The sequence below is a fragment of the Lissotriton helveticus genome, chromosome 8 (assembly GCF_964261635.1).
Source record: "Lissotriton helveticus chromosome 8, aLisHel1.1, whole genome shotgun sequence".
Classification (NCBI taxonomy): domain Eukaryota; kingdom Metazoa; phylum Chordata; class Amphibia; order Caudata; family Salamandridae; genus Lissotriton; species Lissotriton helveticus.
Genome location: NC_136069.1, coordinates 1,485,041,514 through 1,485,054,775, shown reverse-complemented (window position 1 = coordinate 1,485,054,775; position 13,262 = coordinate 1,485,041,514). Strand labels below are relative to the sequence as shown.

General features: G+C 47.2%; 1 protein-coding gene across 3 annotated transcripts in view; it reads left to right on the top strand.

Moving 5' to 3' along the window:
• The window catches only part of LOC144773424 (N-acetylated-alpha-linked acidic dipeptidase 2-like), a 776,499-nt gene that overhangs the window by 499,416 nt on the left and 263,821 nt on the right, over nucleotides 1-13,262 (top strand). For all 3 annotated transcript variants that reach the window (XM_078658418.1, XM_078658416.1, XM_078658417.1), the window contains exons 8-9: nucleotides 945-1,131; nucleotides 4,737-4,830. In XM_078658418.1, coding sequence (XP_078514544.1) covers nucleotides 945-1,131; nucleotides 4,737-4,830 — 281 coding nt within the window. The remainder of the gene's footprint in view (nucleotides 1-944; nucleotides 1,132-4,736; nucleotides 4,831-13,262) is intronic.

Genomic DNA, 13,262 nt, shown 5'->3' with positions numbered 1-13,262 from the left:
TATCATGCATATAATTTTACCAAAATGAAAAGGTTTTAGCTAATGCAGGCATAAATTGGGCACAAGACTTTCATGAGTCTTTGCCCATTTATTTTACCCTGATATCTTTACAATTATTCTGAATGACAAAGAAGTACATAAAAAAGATGATTGCATTACCAATTGCTCATGATTACAATGGTGGCACATACTTCCTCTAAACTCCAAGCCATGCATGGACAATTGATGCCCGTTCCTATGGAAAAGGAATACATCATGAAATATAGTTATCCAATAGTTACGTTTTTAGCCACAGAGTAAATAGTTGTAAGTGTACTTGTTTATTTGAACCACAGATACGTCAAGTTTAATCATGCATGTGCATCTTCAATGCTCCTGTTTTATTGTGGTATCAGTTAAGGCCAATGCATACTGTTTGGTACAGAGTGTAGAGAAGAGCCAGTGTGACTAAACTGAAAGACAGCAACAAACTCAGTGGCGGCCGCCACTAACAAACGGTTGTGGGGCGAGTGGGGGGAGTGTAGGGGAGAGAGCACGTGTTGAGGGGGTGGTGGGGATGTGTTAATAATAATAAAAACATTCACGCCAATGCGGAGGAGTCACCACCGAACAAACTGGATCAGAAGTAGAAAGGATGTTTACTATTGAAACAGTTGGCTATGCTTTAAGGTTTGGAGGAAAGAAACTGTGATGCATTCTGGATGTAGTTGCTGGAATGGAAACTTCAGACATGAAAATGAAATGAACGATCGCACTGTGAATGTTTGTACGAGAAGAAAATGTGTAAAACAAAACTCAAATTAGACTTTTAGGGCATGTTTTAGTAAATCCTAGTCTTGTGTTGGGTGGATTTTGTTCAGCGATAGAATAAGGGCAAACTCCAGCATACAACAATGTTCTTTCAGAGAGATTTTCAACCTATGTACTTTGGTCTGCTGTTGCAGGTGAAGAATGCAATGAACGCTAGAGCTACAGGAATCATTCTTTACTCTGACCCGGCGGATTACTGTGCTCCAGGGGTTGAGCCCTACCCAAATGGCTGGAACCTTCCTGGAGGCGGTGCTCAGCGTGGGAATGTTTTAAACCTGAATGGAGCAGGAGACCCTCTTACTCCAGGGTATCCAGCGAAAGGTAAGGCTGAAAGTCTCAGTTTCCACATACTCCTACATCACTGTAAACATCAATCAAGGATTTAGAAGCACAGCAAATCACCTGTGAGGGTCTCAACGAGATAGAGTTGCTATCTGCTTTGTGATTATATGTTCATTCAAACAGCCAGGTCTTGAGTCCTTTCCTGAATTGCCGAAGCGATGGGGTGGTCCTGCAGTGCCAAAAAAGGTCGTTCCAAGCTTTGGCTTCCATGTGTTAGGAGCGTCCTCCCCTTGTCTCATGGATCCGGGGGGGTATCTGTACAGAAGAGGGAGGCGGATCTCAGGTGTCTGGTTTGTTGGTGGAAGGTCATGCTTTTGTTGATGTATGCTAGTCCTTTGTTATGCAGGACTTTGTATGCATGGGTCAACATCTTGAACTGGCATCGCTTCTGGATCAGGTGACAGTGTAGCTTCTTGAGGTGGGGTGTGGTTTGTGTCTGTCTAGGGAGGTCGAGGATGAGTCTTGCCGCTGAGGTTTGTATTGTGTGTTGTCTCTTCAAGAGGTGTTCGGTGAATCCCGCGTAGAGTGTGTTTCCGTAATCCAGCCTGCTGTTGACGAGGGCCTACGTGACAGTCCTGGTGTCGACTGGGAGCCACACGAATATTTCGCACAGGATGTATAAAGTGTGGAAACAGGTGGATGAGACTGCATTTACTTGTTTCTTCATAGATAGCTTGCTGTCCGAGATGATGCTGACATTGTGGGCCTGGTCTGTCGGGCGTGGGATGGGCCGAGTTTAGAAGGCCACTATGCGTCATTCCATGGCGAGATGTTCCCATATATGAGGACTTCTGTCTTGTCAGTGTTGCGCTTGAGGCAGTTGTCCTTCATCCAGTCGTCAACGTTCATCACACATCTGTAGAAGCTGGCTCTGGTTGTGGAGGAGTCTTCTGACAGTGCGAGGATGAGCTGGGTGTCATCGGCGTACACGATTATGTTGATTCTGTGCAATCTAATGCTGAAGGAAAAAGGGGTCATGCATGTGTTGAAGAGGATGGGGCTGAGACATGGACCTTGGAGGACATCACTGATTGTATTCTTGGGTTCTAAAGTGAATGAAGGGGCACAGATTCTCTGGGTTCTTCAGGTGAGGCATGAGGTGATACATTTGAGCAGGTCTCCTTGGATTCCAATGTGGTGTAGTTTGTTGATCAAGATGTGATGGAAGACGGTGTCGAAGGTGGATGGCAGGTCCAGGAGGATGAGGGGTGCGTTTTTTGCCCTGATCCAGGAGGGCCCTGATGTTGTTGGTGGCTGCAATCCGAGCTGGAAATGGTAGCAGGGAGAATGGCCGGTAGTTCTTCGGTTCTGTTGGGTCAGCAAATGGTTTCTTCAGAGGGGCCTCACTTCAGAGTGTTTCCAGTGCTCAGGGAAGCAGCCGAGGGGATGGATGTTTTCAGGACTTTCTTAAACTCAACGCCAATCGTCTTGCTTCCAAGGTTTAAAACGTGGAGGGGACAGGGGCCTGTGGGTGCTTCCGAATGCACGGAGTTCATGATAGAGATTGAGGCTTAAGTTGTGGGAGTGTCCCCATGGGTGAGCAGGTGTTCAGTGTTTGTGTTCATGGGTGTAGTTAGACTGATGCTGTTGGCAGCGGGGGTTTGGGTTTGATGTTTTCAAAGATGAATGAGTTCTTGTCATGTCCTTCGGATTTGTCTGGCTTGGCGTGGGTGATTGTGTCGGTGCATTCTTTGATTCACTGGGAAAAGTTATTTGCAGCCTTGTCCGGGTTGGATGTTGTGTCTGGGAGGTGGGAGTTTAGAGCGTTGTTCCACTGGTCTTCATATATCTTTTTTTCCAGTTGCAGTGCATGATTTTGGGGGAATGGTGCCAGTGTTGGTAGGTCCTGGGATTGTAAAGCGGATGCTGAAGTGGTTGGTCCCGGTGAATTGTGAGACGTGGCTGTCGCTGGGCATGTCCTGTAATGTTGGTAGGGTCGGTAACAAGTTACTTGAGGCCGATGTTGCTCATGCTTTCCAGGAGGTCAGTTGTGTTGGTATCCCTGGGGTCATTGAGGTGGAAGTTGAGATTTCATAGGAAGATGTAGTGCTCAGACTCGATGCCGATCGGGGTGATGAGGTCAGGGATGGTGTTGAAGAAGCTGGCTCTGGTCTGTAGGCGAGGGTGTCTCTGACCTTGCTTTTTCCATCTGTGTGGAGTTGGAAGTTGAGATGCTCCATTATCGGGTCGAGTAGTTTGAGGAGGTCGTGCAGCAGAATGTGTCCTTGTAGATGATGGCAATTCCACCTCCGTATTTGTTGGTATCATCCTAGTGTGTTATCTTGTAACCTTTGGGGGTGGCGAAGCTGCTGTCTGGCGCAGAGGCGGGGTTCAGCCAGATCTCTGTGAGGAAGATGACATCTGGGGTGAGGGGTGAGATCGTGTCCCTTATCTCTGTGGCGTATTAGCCGAGCGATTGTGCGTTGAGTAGAATGCACTGGAGTTGTACTGTGACTTTCTTGGTTGGCATGTTGGACGCAGACATGTTTGCAGTGTCTCTGGCATTGTTGGTTGCTTTGGTCTTGCAGGTGAAGCAGCAGTGCTGGCATGAGAATGATCCTGTAGTGCTGCGTGGAGATGTGCAGCAGCAGTTGCTATTGTTGATGTGACTGGATGTCAGCAGCAGGGTAGCTGTGCATGGTGGAAGAATGATGGTTCTTGGCGCTGATGTGTGGTCCAGGCGCTGATGGGTGCCGACGGGCTTGCCTTAATTGCGCCTTTGGCACAGCTTGCTGCAGCCTCCATGCAGTAGGTCCTGGGAGGGGTGCTAGGAAGTGGAAGCGGAAATCGGCGGGAAAGCAAGCAGCAATGTGGGCCCGCTCACAGAGCACAGATACAAAAGACAAGCACACATTACAGCAAAATAACCACGCTCAGACGACTCAGAATAACAGGGCACAGAATAGAAATAGCAGAAACAAGAAAAGTTCCCAAATGGGGATAAGTGGCCAGTTTATTTGTATGCGGTACCACTGTTGCAGTAGCTGGATGTAGTCAGTCCCCTGTGTTACCAGTCTCTTGAAAATGTAAAAGAATCAGTCTAAACACATACATACCTTGTGCAGCAAGAAAAACAATGTTGGCTTTGTAGTACAGTATAACCATTACATGGGGCATTTCTCTTGATTCATGCCGTTAAATGTTACCTTCTGTCTGTCATAATGTTCTTGTGCTTGAAATGGAAAACTTGATGACTGCCCATGAGTGCATGTCCATATGTGAAGGAAAAGAATAGAAACTTTCTTAATGGCTAGATTAATGCTAAATTGAAATCCAGGCCATTCCAGTTTCTCACTGCTTTGCTTCTTCCAAAATGTTTGAAGAGCTAATTCTGTAGGTGAAAAGTGTGAGGTGACCAATGTATTGTGGCAGGACAAGCTTGACGTTTCAGAAGTCCTCGTTCTTTCATTGTGAAGTGCACTGGGAGTTTGACATGTGTTATATATTTGATATAGACGCTAATATTTGTAAGTGTATAAAACTCTAAATTATGGACCTAGTTTGCTTTAGAAAACATATCATACATTCTCCAATGCTTGTAAATATTACTTTGTAACTTTATAATGCTTTCATACCTCTTACAGAGTACACCTTTCGCTATAGAGCTGATGAGGGCGCGGGCCTTCCAAGCATCCCAGTTCATCCCATTGGATATCATGATGCAGAAAAGCTTTTACGGTGAGACAGCTTTTATTATTGGCTTCTCAGATTCTGTGCTGTCAGCAAGAGAAACAGGTTGTCTAGTTTTGAAGATTAGAACACGGCACCGTGATAATTATCACAAGAACCATGTAAGATAATGAAAGTGAGATGCCGATTTGCGTCAGTCACTTTAAAAAAAATAATCTGACAACTACATCAGTTCTGAGGACATGCTTCTCTTTCTCCAGGACCTAATGCAAGAGCGGACATCAGATATCTGCCTTTCTTTAGCAAATGGGCTGCAAGCTATAGTCAAAGGGGACAAAATAAGTGTTCTCCATCTAACTGGGAAAGAAAAGAGTGCAATCGAAGTTCACGTGCATGCTGCGATAAGTGCACAATAGCATGGTGCTTTGTTGCCGCAGGGCCATCTCTTTAGTTGTATTTACTTAACAAACAAACTTTGAGTTCGGTACTTTTGTGTTTAAGCTTCCAGTTTTCTTAGGTTATGCCTCAGAAACTTCAATTTCTTTGTGAGCCCCTTACTTTGGATTTCTTCTTTGAGGGCAGTGCTGCAGATGCGCCTCTTCTTGTTAAGGTGATCGATAGTTGTTTTATATCTACATTGGGGATTGTAGTTTTAAGTCTACCAGAAAATCCTCCAACTTTGAAGAGGTTTCACAGGAATGCCAGATGAGTCCTTCCCTCTTCTCCTCCTCAACTGAGAATCATGAGATAGGCAAAACTCCATCTGTTTACTTAACACTAATTGGATTGAAATTGTCCCGAAATAAAAATACAAGCAAACACGCAAACCAGTTGTCTTTAGGTATGTATCTAAATCTAGAATATCCCACATGCAATGCATTGAGTCTCTCCAAGAAACAACTAGAATATCAACCAATCCATTCCTATTTTGTTCTACTTCTTATTTTAATCAGGTCACTTTAAGGCTAATTACCAAATGGATATATATTCCTCACTGGCCACCAGTGAAACTAAACTTGTGGCCGCATTCAAGTTTTGCTTCACTTTATGTTCAATGCCCAGGGGCTAAAAACACACATATCAGGCAATCTTGGGAAAAGATAACCTGTTTTGTAGAAAATGGGGACCAAAGACTCTGGGAAAACTCACCTTTAAAAATTCTCCAGTTTTCTGTTAATTGTGGGTTAGCCATAACAGAATGGTTATGCTAGACCTACAGGCATCTAAATCATCTGAAGACACCAGAGGCTTTCAGGAGAGGGCATATTTGACTTCCCTGTTCTCTACTGTACTCCAGCTGACTTTGATGACCAAGTTTGTGAGTGCAGGGACTTGTATGCCCCAGTGTGTAACCGTAGAAGGTGTTGGGGCAGATGCACTTCAGTTAGACCTCACAGCCGAGGACCTAATGTGAGGGGCAACTAAGTCACTGGAATTTCTGGACAAAGCTGAACCTGACCGAAAGATTGTGAGATTTAGAAAAGTTAAGTGCAGTGCCAAGTAGGTAGAAGGGAGAAAAGAAGGTAGGACATTAATTAGCCACACTCAATGGAAGTTTTCAAATTAAGTGGCTTTATGGCACTGAGGTCTGAGGGGTGGCAAAGTTGAAAATCCTAGGGTTATGTAAAATCATTCCCCATGACCGTGATGGGAGTCATGAAGGGCTGTGCCCTGCAGCCCTTCATGAAGGACATTGAAAGGATAGCTTTAGGCCTGGAAAATGTGAAATAAGCTAGCATAGCCCTTCTCAAACATCTCAGAAAAATATTTCATGGCAAGGAGTTACATTTTAATATTATTAATACTTTGAACGAGAAGTTCAGTGCAGATGGTAATGTGAGTGAACTAGCAATTTACAAGCCTGGAATGTAGGTAGCTTGTATAACTTTTTGAAAACATAACCCATAACTTCTGTCATCCCCCAACATTTGACGTGTCGTGAAGTGTTTGTCGGTCAAGTCTCACAGAAATAGAAAAGAGAAACTTAATTATCACATCCCAAACCTCTCCTCTCATGGTGCTGTCGGAGTAAAATCATCAGCAACGTATGTGTCAATTCCTCATCCTCAGTAGACATCTCCTGCAAACCCCCCTTCTTCCCAGAAATGTATTTAGCGGGTCATCCCAATCGCAGCTTCGGTCCGGTGGGTGTAGCTTCCAGGTTTCAGCTACACCCACCCGACCGAAGCCGCGCGTCTAAACTGAACGAACCCGGATACCACTTTATATTGTGAACTGCGAGCCAACACGCGACCACAGTAAGGAAACCGAGGAGCACGATTCAATCCCGTTTTTACACCGTTGACATCTCAACCTGCTTCCTTTTGGAAGTGTGAAAATGCCCATGATGAAGGGCGAACTGCCCGAAATGCATTGGGCTATGTCAAAACGTGTATAATGATAACGTGTAAAACAGATGTGAAAACAACAGCTAGAGAATGCCAATGATTTTTGAAAGAAATTTCAATAAAACTTTATTCTAAAAAACAACAATCATCTAAGGAAACTTTTTCTGTGTACATTTGGGGGCGTTATTCCCAGTTGGACAACGCAACAGTGAACAATTTTAACTTCCTCCACCCAGAAGGAAGTACTCAAATAGCACCAACATACTTTTGATATACCAGAATACTGCAGGATTTACCAAGGAGTGCGACCGTTCTTTTCTTTTCCAATTCTACCCGTCCCATTAGACACAACAGGAGGGTATTCTAAAATCGAATTGAGGCATCAAGATCATCCACTACTCTGTCAATATTGCAGCATTGTTGATGCCGGGCGGTGTGCACCACCATGACCCCCAAGTAACAAAATTGCTGTTTCCCATCTCAGAGGCAGAGATGGCAAGATGTCACAGTCCCTGGTTGCCAATGAGCTCAGGGATAAAAGCAATGACTTGCCCTGATTAATTCAGAGACCTATGAGCTCTCCAAATGTACCCAGGTATCAGAGAAGCAGAGGCAAGGATTCCCGCGGGCAGAAAGGTAAAAGAGTATTGTCTGCGTACAGAGAGACTAAATGGGTCACCCCACCTACTCTGATTCCCCAGTCTGACATCTTCTGATGAATCAGGATCATCAGTGGATGAAGCGCTATGGCAAAAAGTTGAGAGGGGAGAGGACAGCCCTTCCATGTGCTCCTAACCACCACCCACGAGTCAGAGCACAGCCGACCGATCTTCACCCTTGCCATCAGCGCAGTATACAATAGACGCACCCACGGTCGATACTGTGCGCCAAATTCCATTGCTTCCAGCACAGACATCAGGTAATGCCAATTCACTGTGTTGAAGTCCTAAGCAATGTCGATGGAAACAACTGCCAGCTCCTCTCTCCTTCCCTTTACCTCATACATCACATGATTTAATCACCTACAATTCATGGTGGTATTATGCCCTGGAATAAAACCATACTGATCTTCGTGTCAGTTGTGTGATCACCGGCCGCAGTCTAAGGGAAAGTACCTTACACAGTACCTTTGTGTCTTATTAATCATTGTAAGCGGACAGTAGGTGGATGGATCAGAGGCAACTAACCCGGCTTCAATATTATAGATATACAGCTCTCCCACATAGAAGAAGGCAGGACACGATGCTCTCGAGCCTTGAGATAAACCTCTGGCAATCACTGCTTGAGGTCCAGTGCAAAGGTATGATGGAACTCAGCCGGGAATCCCTCGCTCCTCAGTGTCTTTTCCCACAGGACATCTGAAAGGGCTGCCCTCATCTCCTCAACTGTGAGTTCTCTGTCCAATTCCTGTGCCGCCACCTCCTCTAGCCGTGGAATTGGTTAACTTGCCAAAGTTAGTAATGCTTCTAGAACCAAGTCGACCCAGGCAGGTCCCAAATGCACCCGGAAATCACCACAATGTATGCTTGTATGCTTCCCACCCCTGTGTGGTCCAAAGATGCTATATGGAGGTGCGTGGCCTCTCACCAATACTATAACCTGGACAAGGGCCTCCCAGAGGTGTCTCCCTTCCTATATAGCAACTGTCTGTAAGATTTCGAAGTATAACTTTCAAGTCGATCTCAAACAAAGGCAACCTGACACTGAATCTCTACCTCATTCTGTCGACCATCCAAGTCGTTCAGAGGGAGCTGCTGTAGCTCCGCTAATGCTTCGTCCTTCTGGAGGAGCTCCTCCTGTAAAACCTGGTGCACCCCACAGGATAACCCTACACATTGTCCCTGTTAGACAGCTTTCATCGCTTCCCCTTCCAATGCCCGACTTTGAGTGGAGACCCAATTAATTTTAAAGTAATCAGTCAGTGCACCCGCTAGCATATCCCTGCCTACAGGGTCTTGCAATATTTTCGGTGAGAACCTCCATGTGCAAAGTGACCTAATGCTGCCACCCCATTCCAACAGACATGTTCCGAAAGATAACGGGACAGGTGAGTCACCTCTAGCGCTTTGGGAGCAAGGAGAGAAGACAGTAAGACACAATCACATCTGGCAATGGTAGCATTCATCAGTGAAAAACAGGTATACTCTTACTTGTCGGGTGTGACTCCCTCCATCCATCCCACAGACCCAACCGTTCCATAACCACCCTCAGCTTGAACGTCATCATGGGCTTAGCGGTTGTCCATGTTGAGTGACGGTCAAGCACACCATTTCTATAATGCAGTTGAAGTCATCCATTCATATTAACCTAGTGTTAACAGTCAAGGACAAGACATCCCCAACCGTGGAGTAGAAAGACCCATCATCCACATTGTGGCCATAAGTGTTCACAAAGGTCACATCCACACCATCCAACCTGCAATAATATATACCACCCCTCGACATTGCCTCCATATAAATCAATACAAATGGTACCCCAGGGGCAATCCAGATCAGAACCCTCTGTGTGAAAGATGAGTAGTTAGTGTAATAGACCTGCCCCTCTCCATTTCCTTGCAATTTTCAAAGCCTCAGTGAGGTGGGTTTCATGGATTTAGGCTATGCTAACACCATGTCGCTTAAGGGGGGACAACACTATATTGTTTCTTATAGGACCCCAAACCCTGCACATTCCAAGAAAGGAGCTTATACTTGATTGGGACAGCCATCTACATCAAACACTGTGTGCTCCGACCACACACCCCCTATGTGAGAATGGCAATTAACTCCGAACACCTGTACAACTAGGAACCCAGAAATGTTCCCAAACCCACCCACCCTGGACAAGTAGCATTAAGCAAGAGCCACATACATGCCCATAGAAATCGATGTGCCAGTATGTGCACCATCACTCCCCTATCGTACACCTACTTCAGTACTCTACACCCCATACTCAACAAGGACAGACCCCCAAACACACAGATCAGAGGATAGAATGGGTTTTCCTTCAGAGCTCTCAATCATGACTATCCTCATACACACACAGTTACGATGGAAAATCCCTAGGTCCCACAATCAAACCCACCATCCTCCACTCTAGGACGACACTCCCATAATAGAGAAGTATAAGGCCCAATAATACACAGTCAACCGTTCTCAACCCTCCATCCCCAGACATACCGCAGTCCGTTAAATCAGTAACAAGAAAGTGGCAATCCACTCTGCTTTCCGCACTGCAGTCACCCCCGCCCCTCCATCATTAGATACACTCCAATGGAAGTTCACTCTTAAAGGAAACCCCTTTCATCAGGTACCAGTATCAGGAACAATATCTCCAGCGTTCATCAGAGGGTCCAAGTACTCATCGTCCTTAGAGGGAGTACCCTTACGAGATCCACCTCCCCCAGCCACTCTGGAGCCTCCGAATCCGCGGTGCAATAATCTCGCTTTACTACACGGCCTCACTGATCTCAACAGCGTGAAGCAGTCCTAGTTTGATGTCACCTGTGTCCCTGCCTCCTTCCACCTACATGGAATGGCTCAACTTCGCCCAGGGGATGCCCCCGGGGCGCACCTTCCATATTCAATCATGACCAAACATCCTCCGGGTGTTCAAACGAGTGTTACATTCATGACTCTGACTCGCAACTTGGCAGGATAAATTAGCATGTACCAGAGCCCCATAGTGCGGAGCCATTTATTAACTTCCTGGAATCTTTTACGGCGCTCCTGCACTTTTTGGATGTAGTCAGGATAAATTGCAATGTTCCTTCCCTCAAACTGTGGTGTTGGGGTCTCCCTAGCCTCTCGCAGGAAAACATCTCTGTCGCGATAATTGAGCAAGCGGACAATCAGTGTCCTTTGGGGCACACCTAGAGGAGGAACTGGGGCCAGGGCTCTGTGAGCATGTTTGATTACAAAAGTGTCTGGGAGTCCCGTGGGGTGCAGGGCAGCCCTCACCCACTGTTCCAGTAACCACTCCGCTGAATGCACCTCCACACACTCAGGGAAACCAAGCAGGCTTATGTTTTTCCTTCTCGACCTCCCCTCCACATCCTCCATACGATCTTCGAGAGTGCCAGTGACAGCGGTCAGTCATTCTATCTGCTTTTTGAGTTGCCGCACTTCCGTCTGGAGGGATGTGATGTTCGATTCCACAGTGTCCACTTTATCTGCAACCTTGTGCAAGTCCGCATTTAGGAGATTCACCTCAACGGAGGCACCTCCAATTTGACCCTCTAGGGCTAACCTGGACCCCTGAATGGCCTCTAAGAGGGCAGCAGGCAATGGTTCCTCCTGATGCTCTAGAGGCCCTTGTGTGGTGATTCTATGTGTGACCTGCGGCGGAATGTTATACTGCATGATGGTATCACCCTGCGCCTGACTCTGAGGTCTGTCCTTTCCCAGCGCAAAGCAGCTGTTCTATACCCTTCACTGCCGGAACTCCACCAACAAGCGGAGACCCCCAGAAGCGACAATAGGTGAACGGGGAGAGGGCAGCGTCTCTAGGTCCTAGTAAGTGAGTATCAAAAGAATCAATCCACAGATCTGTGATCGGGTCAACTGAGCAAATGCACCCACCTGTGTCTTTTATGAGCGTTCCTCCACTAAAAGGCGCACTGCTGTGACAGAGGCTCCTTCGATCAAACCAAGTTCTGTAGCGCTAAAGCACCTACTAGCCCCTCCAAATACCCAGGTATCCAGAGAGTCCATTCTCTGACATACTTCTCCCTCAGTGGCCTCCAATAGACAGCACTCACCAGACTGAGTCACTGTGGCGGTTCCGAAGGAGGGACACTGAGACCAGAGCGTTTAAACTGGGGTTTTATTCTGATAAATGTCTTTTTTTTTCTCTGTGTTAGTATCTCCCTGGCTAGGGAGGCAGGATCCAAGCTGTCGGCTAGGTTGCGGGACCTTCGGGGGCTCGTCCGTCTCTGTTCTTTCTCTGCGGCGGCCCGATCTTCTTCTCTGGAAGTGCTCCAGCACCACATGCAGAGGAAAGAGAAGACTCTTAGCGTGGTGTTCAGCTGAACACGTTTCCCAGGAGTAACCAGGGGGAGTGAGGACACCGGTGAACGTTCACACTTCTACCAAGTGATACTGTACAAGACGGACTGTACGTGCACTACCGGTGAAGGGTATGTAGTGAGGAATGGAGGTAAGGGGGGGGGGGTTAGGGAAAAGACGGGAAGGTAGATTGAGAACTCTATTTACACTTTTTACACGTCGTCGCCCCGCCTCCCCAACCAGCCTGACACACGGTGACGCACCTGGTTGACCCACACTCCTCCGTGAGTGTGGCTGGGTGCTGCGCGGTATCGTTGGCCTCCTGGCACAGGCTTCTCCACGATCTCCGTACTCCGACTTGCTCCATCTTCCTCACTCGTAACTCGCTCTCCTCTCTTCTCCTCCGAGGTGCCTAGACACACCGCTCTTTCCTCTTCCTGCCTTTTGGCCAATCCTCTTGGCCGTGCGTCATAGGGGGGCGTGACTGTTTCCTCGAGGCTGTCAAATTGCCATGGTAGCGCGTTCAAAGGGGACGGGACTTCTTCCGTACAGCCGGTCCCGTAAAGGCAACACTCCTCACCTCTCTCAGCTGGTTGATTCCACCATGCGTCGGTCTCTGATTCCCAGGGGTCCTGAGACGGCGAGAGAGAGGTGGGGAGTATATCAGTGGACCACCAGTCTTTCAAGGGGGTAGTGTCCGTATCCCTTCCCGCCTCCCTGCTACAGTCACCTATGTTTCTGATGTCACCCCCAGCACAACCGGTATAGTCGGGCCAGCTAACCAGTTGCACTTAGGCAAAGTGTCCATTTGGGGGTAAGCACCTGCACCCGGGGGTAAGCACCTGCACCTGAGGGCAAGCCAGTCTTGCCTGTCTCCTCCTGTTGCAGTGTCAGAAGGTCAGTCCGGGTCACCATAGGCAGTCCAGGGGCAAAATGGAAGCCCCACAGCACAGATCCATGCCTCAAGCCTAGGCCATGAGGGCAATTCATTCACAGAAGAATCAATCCCCACCAGGCTATAGGATTTAAATTTTGAGTCCCTGCACTCACACAGCATCAGCCAGTACCTGCTGACAGGAGGTCTCCAGGATAGGGGCAGTCAGCAGTGTTCAGAATAAGGCAAGGGCCGCATTCATCGAGCGCTCTG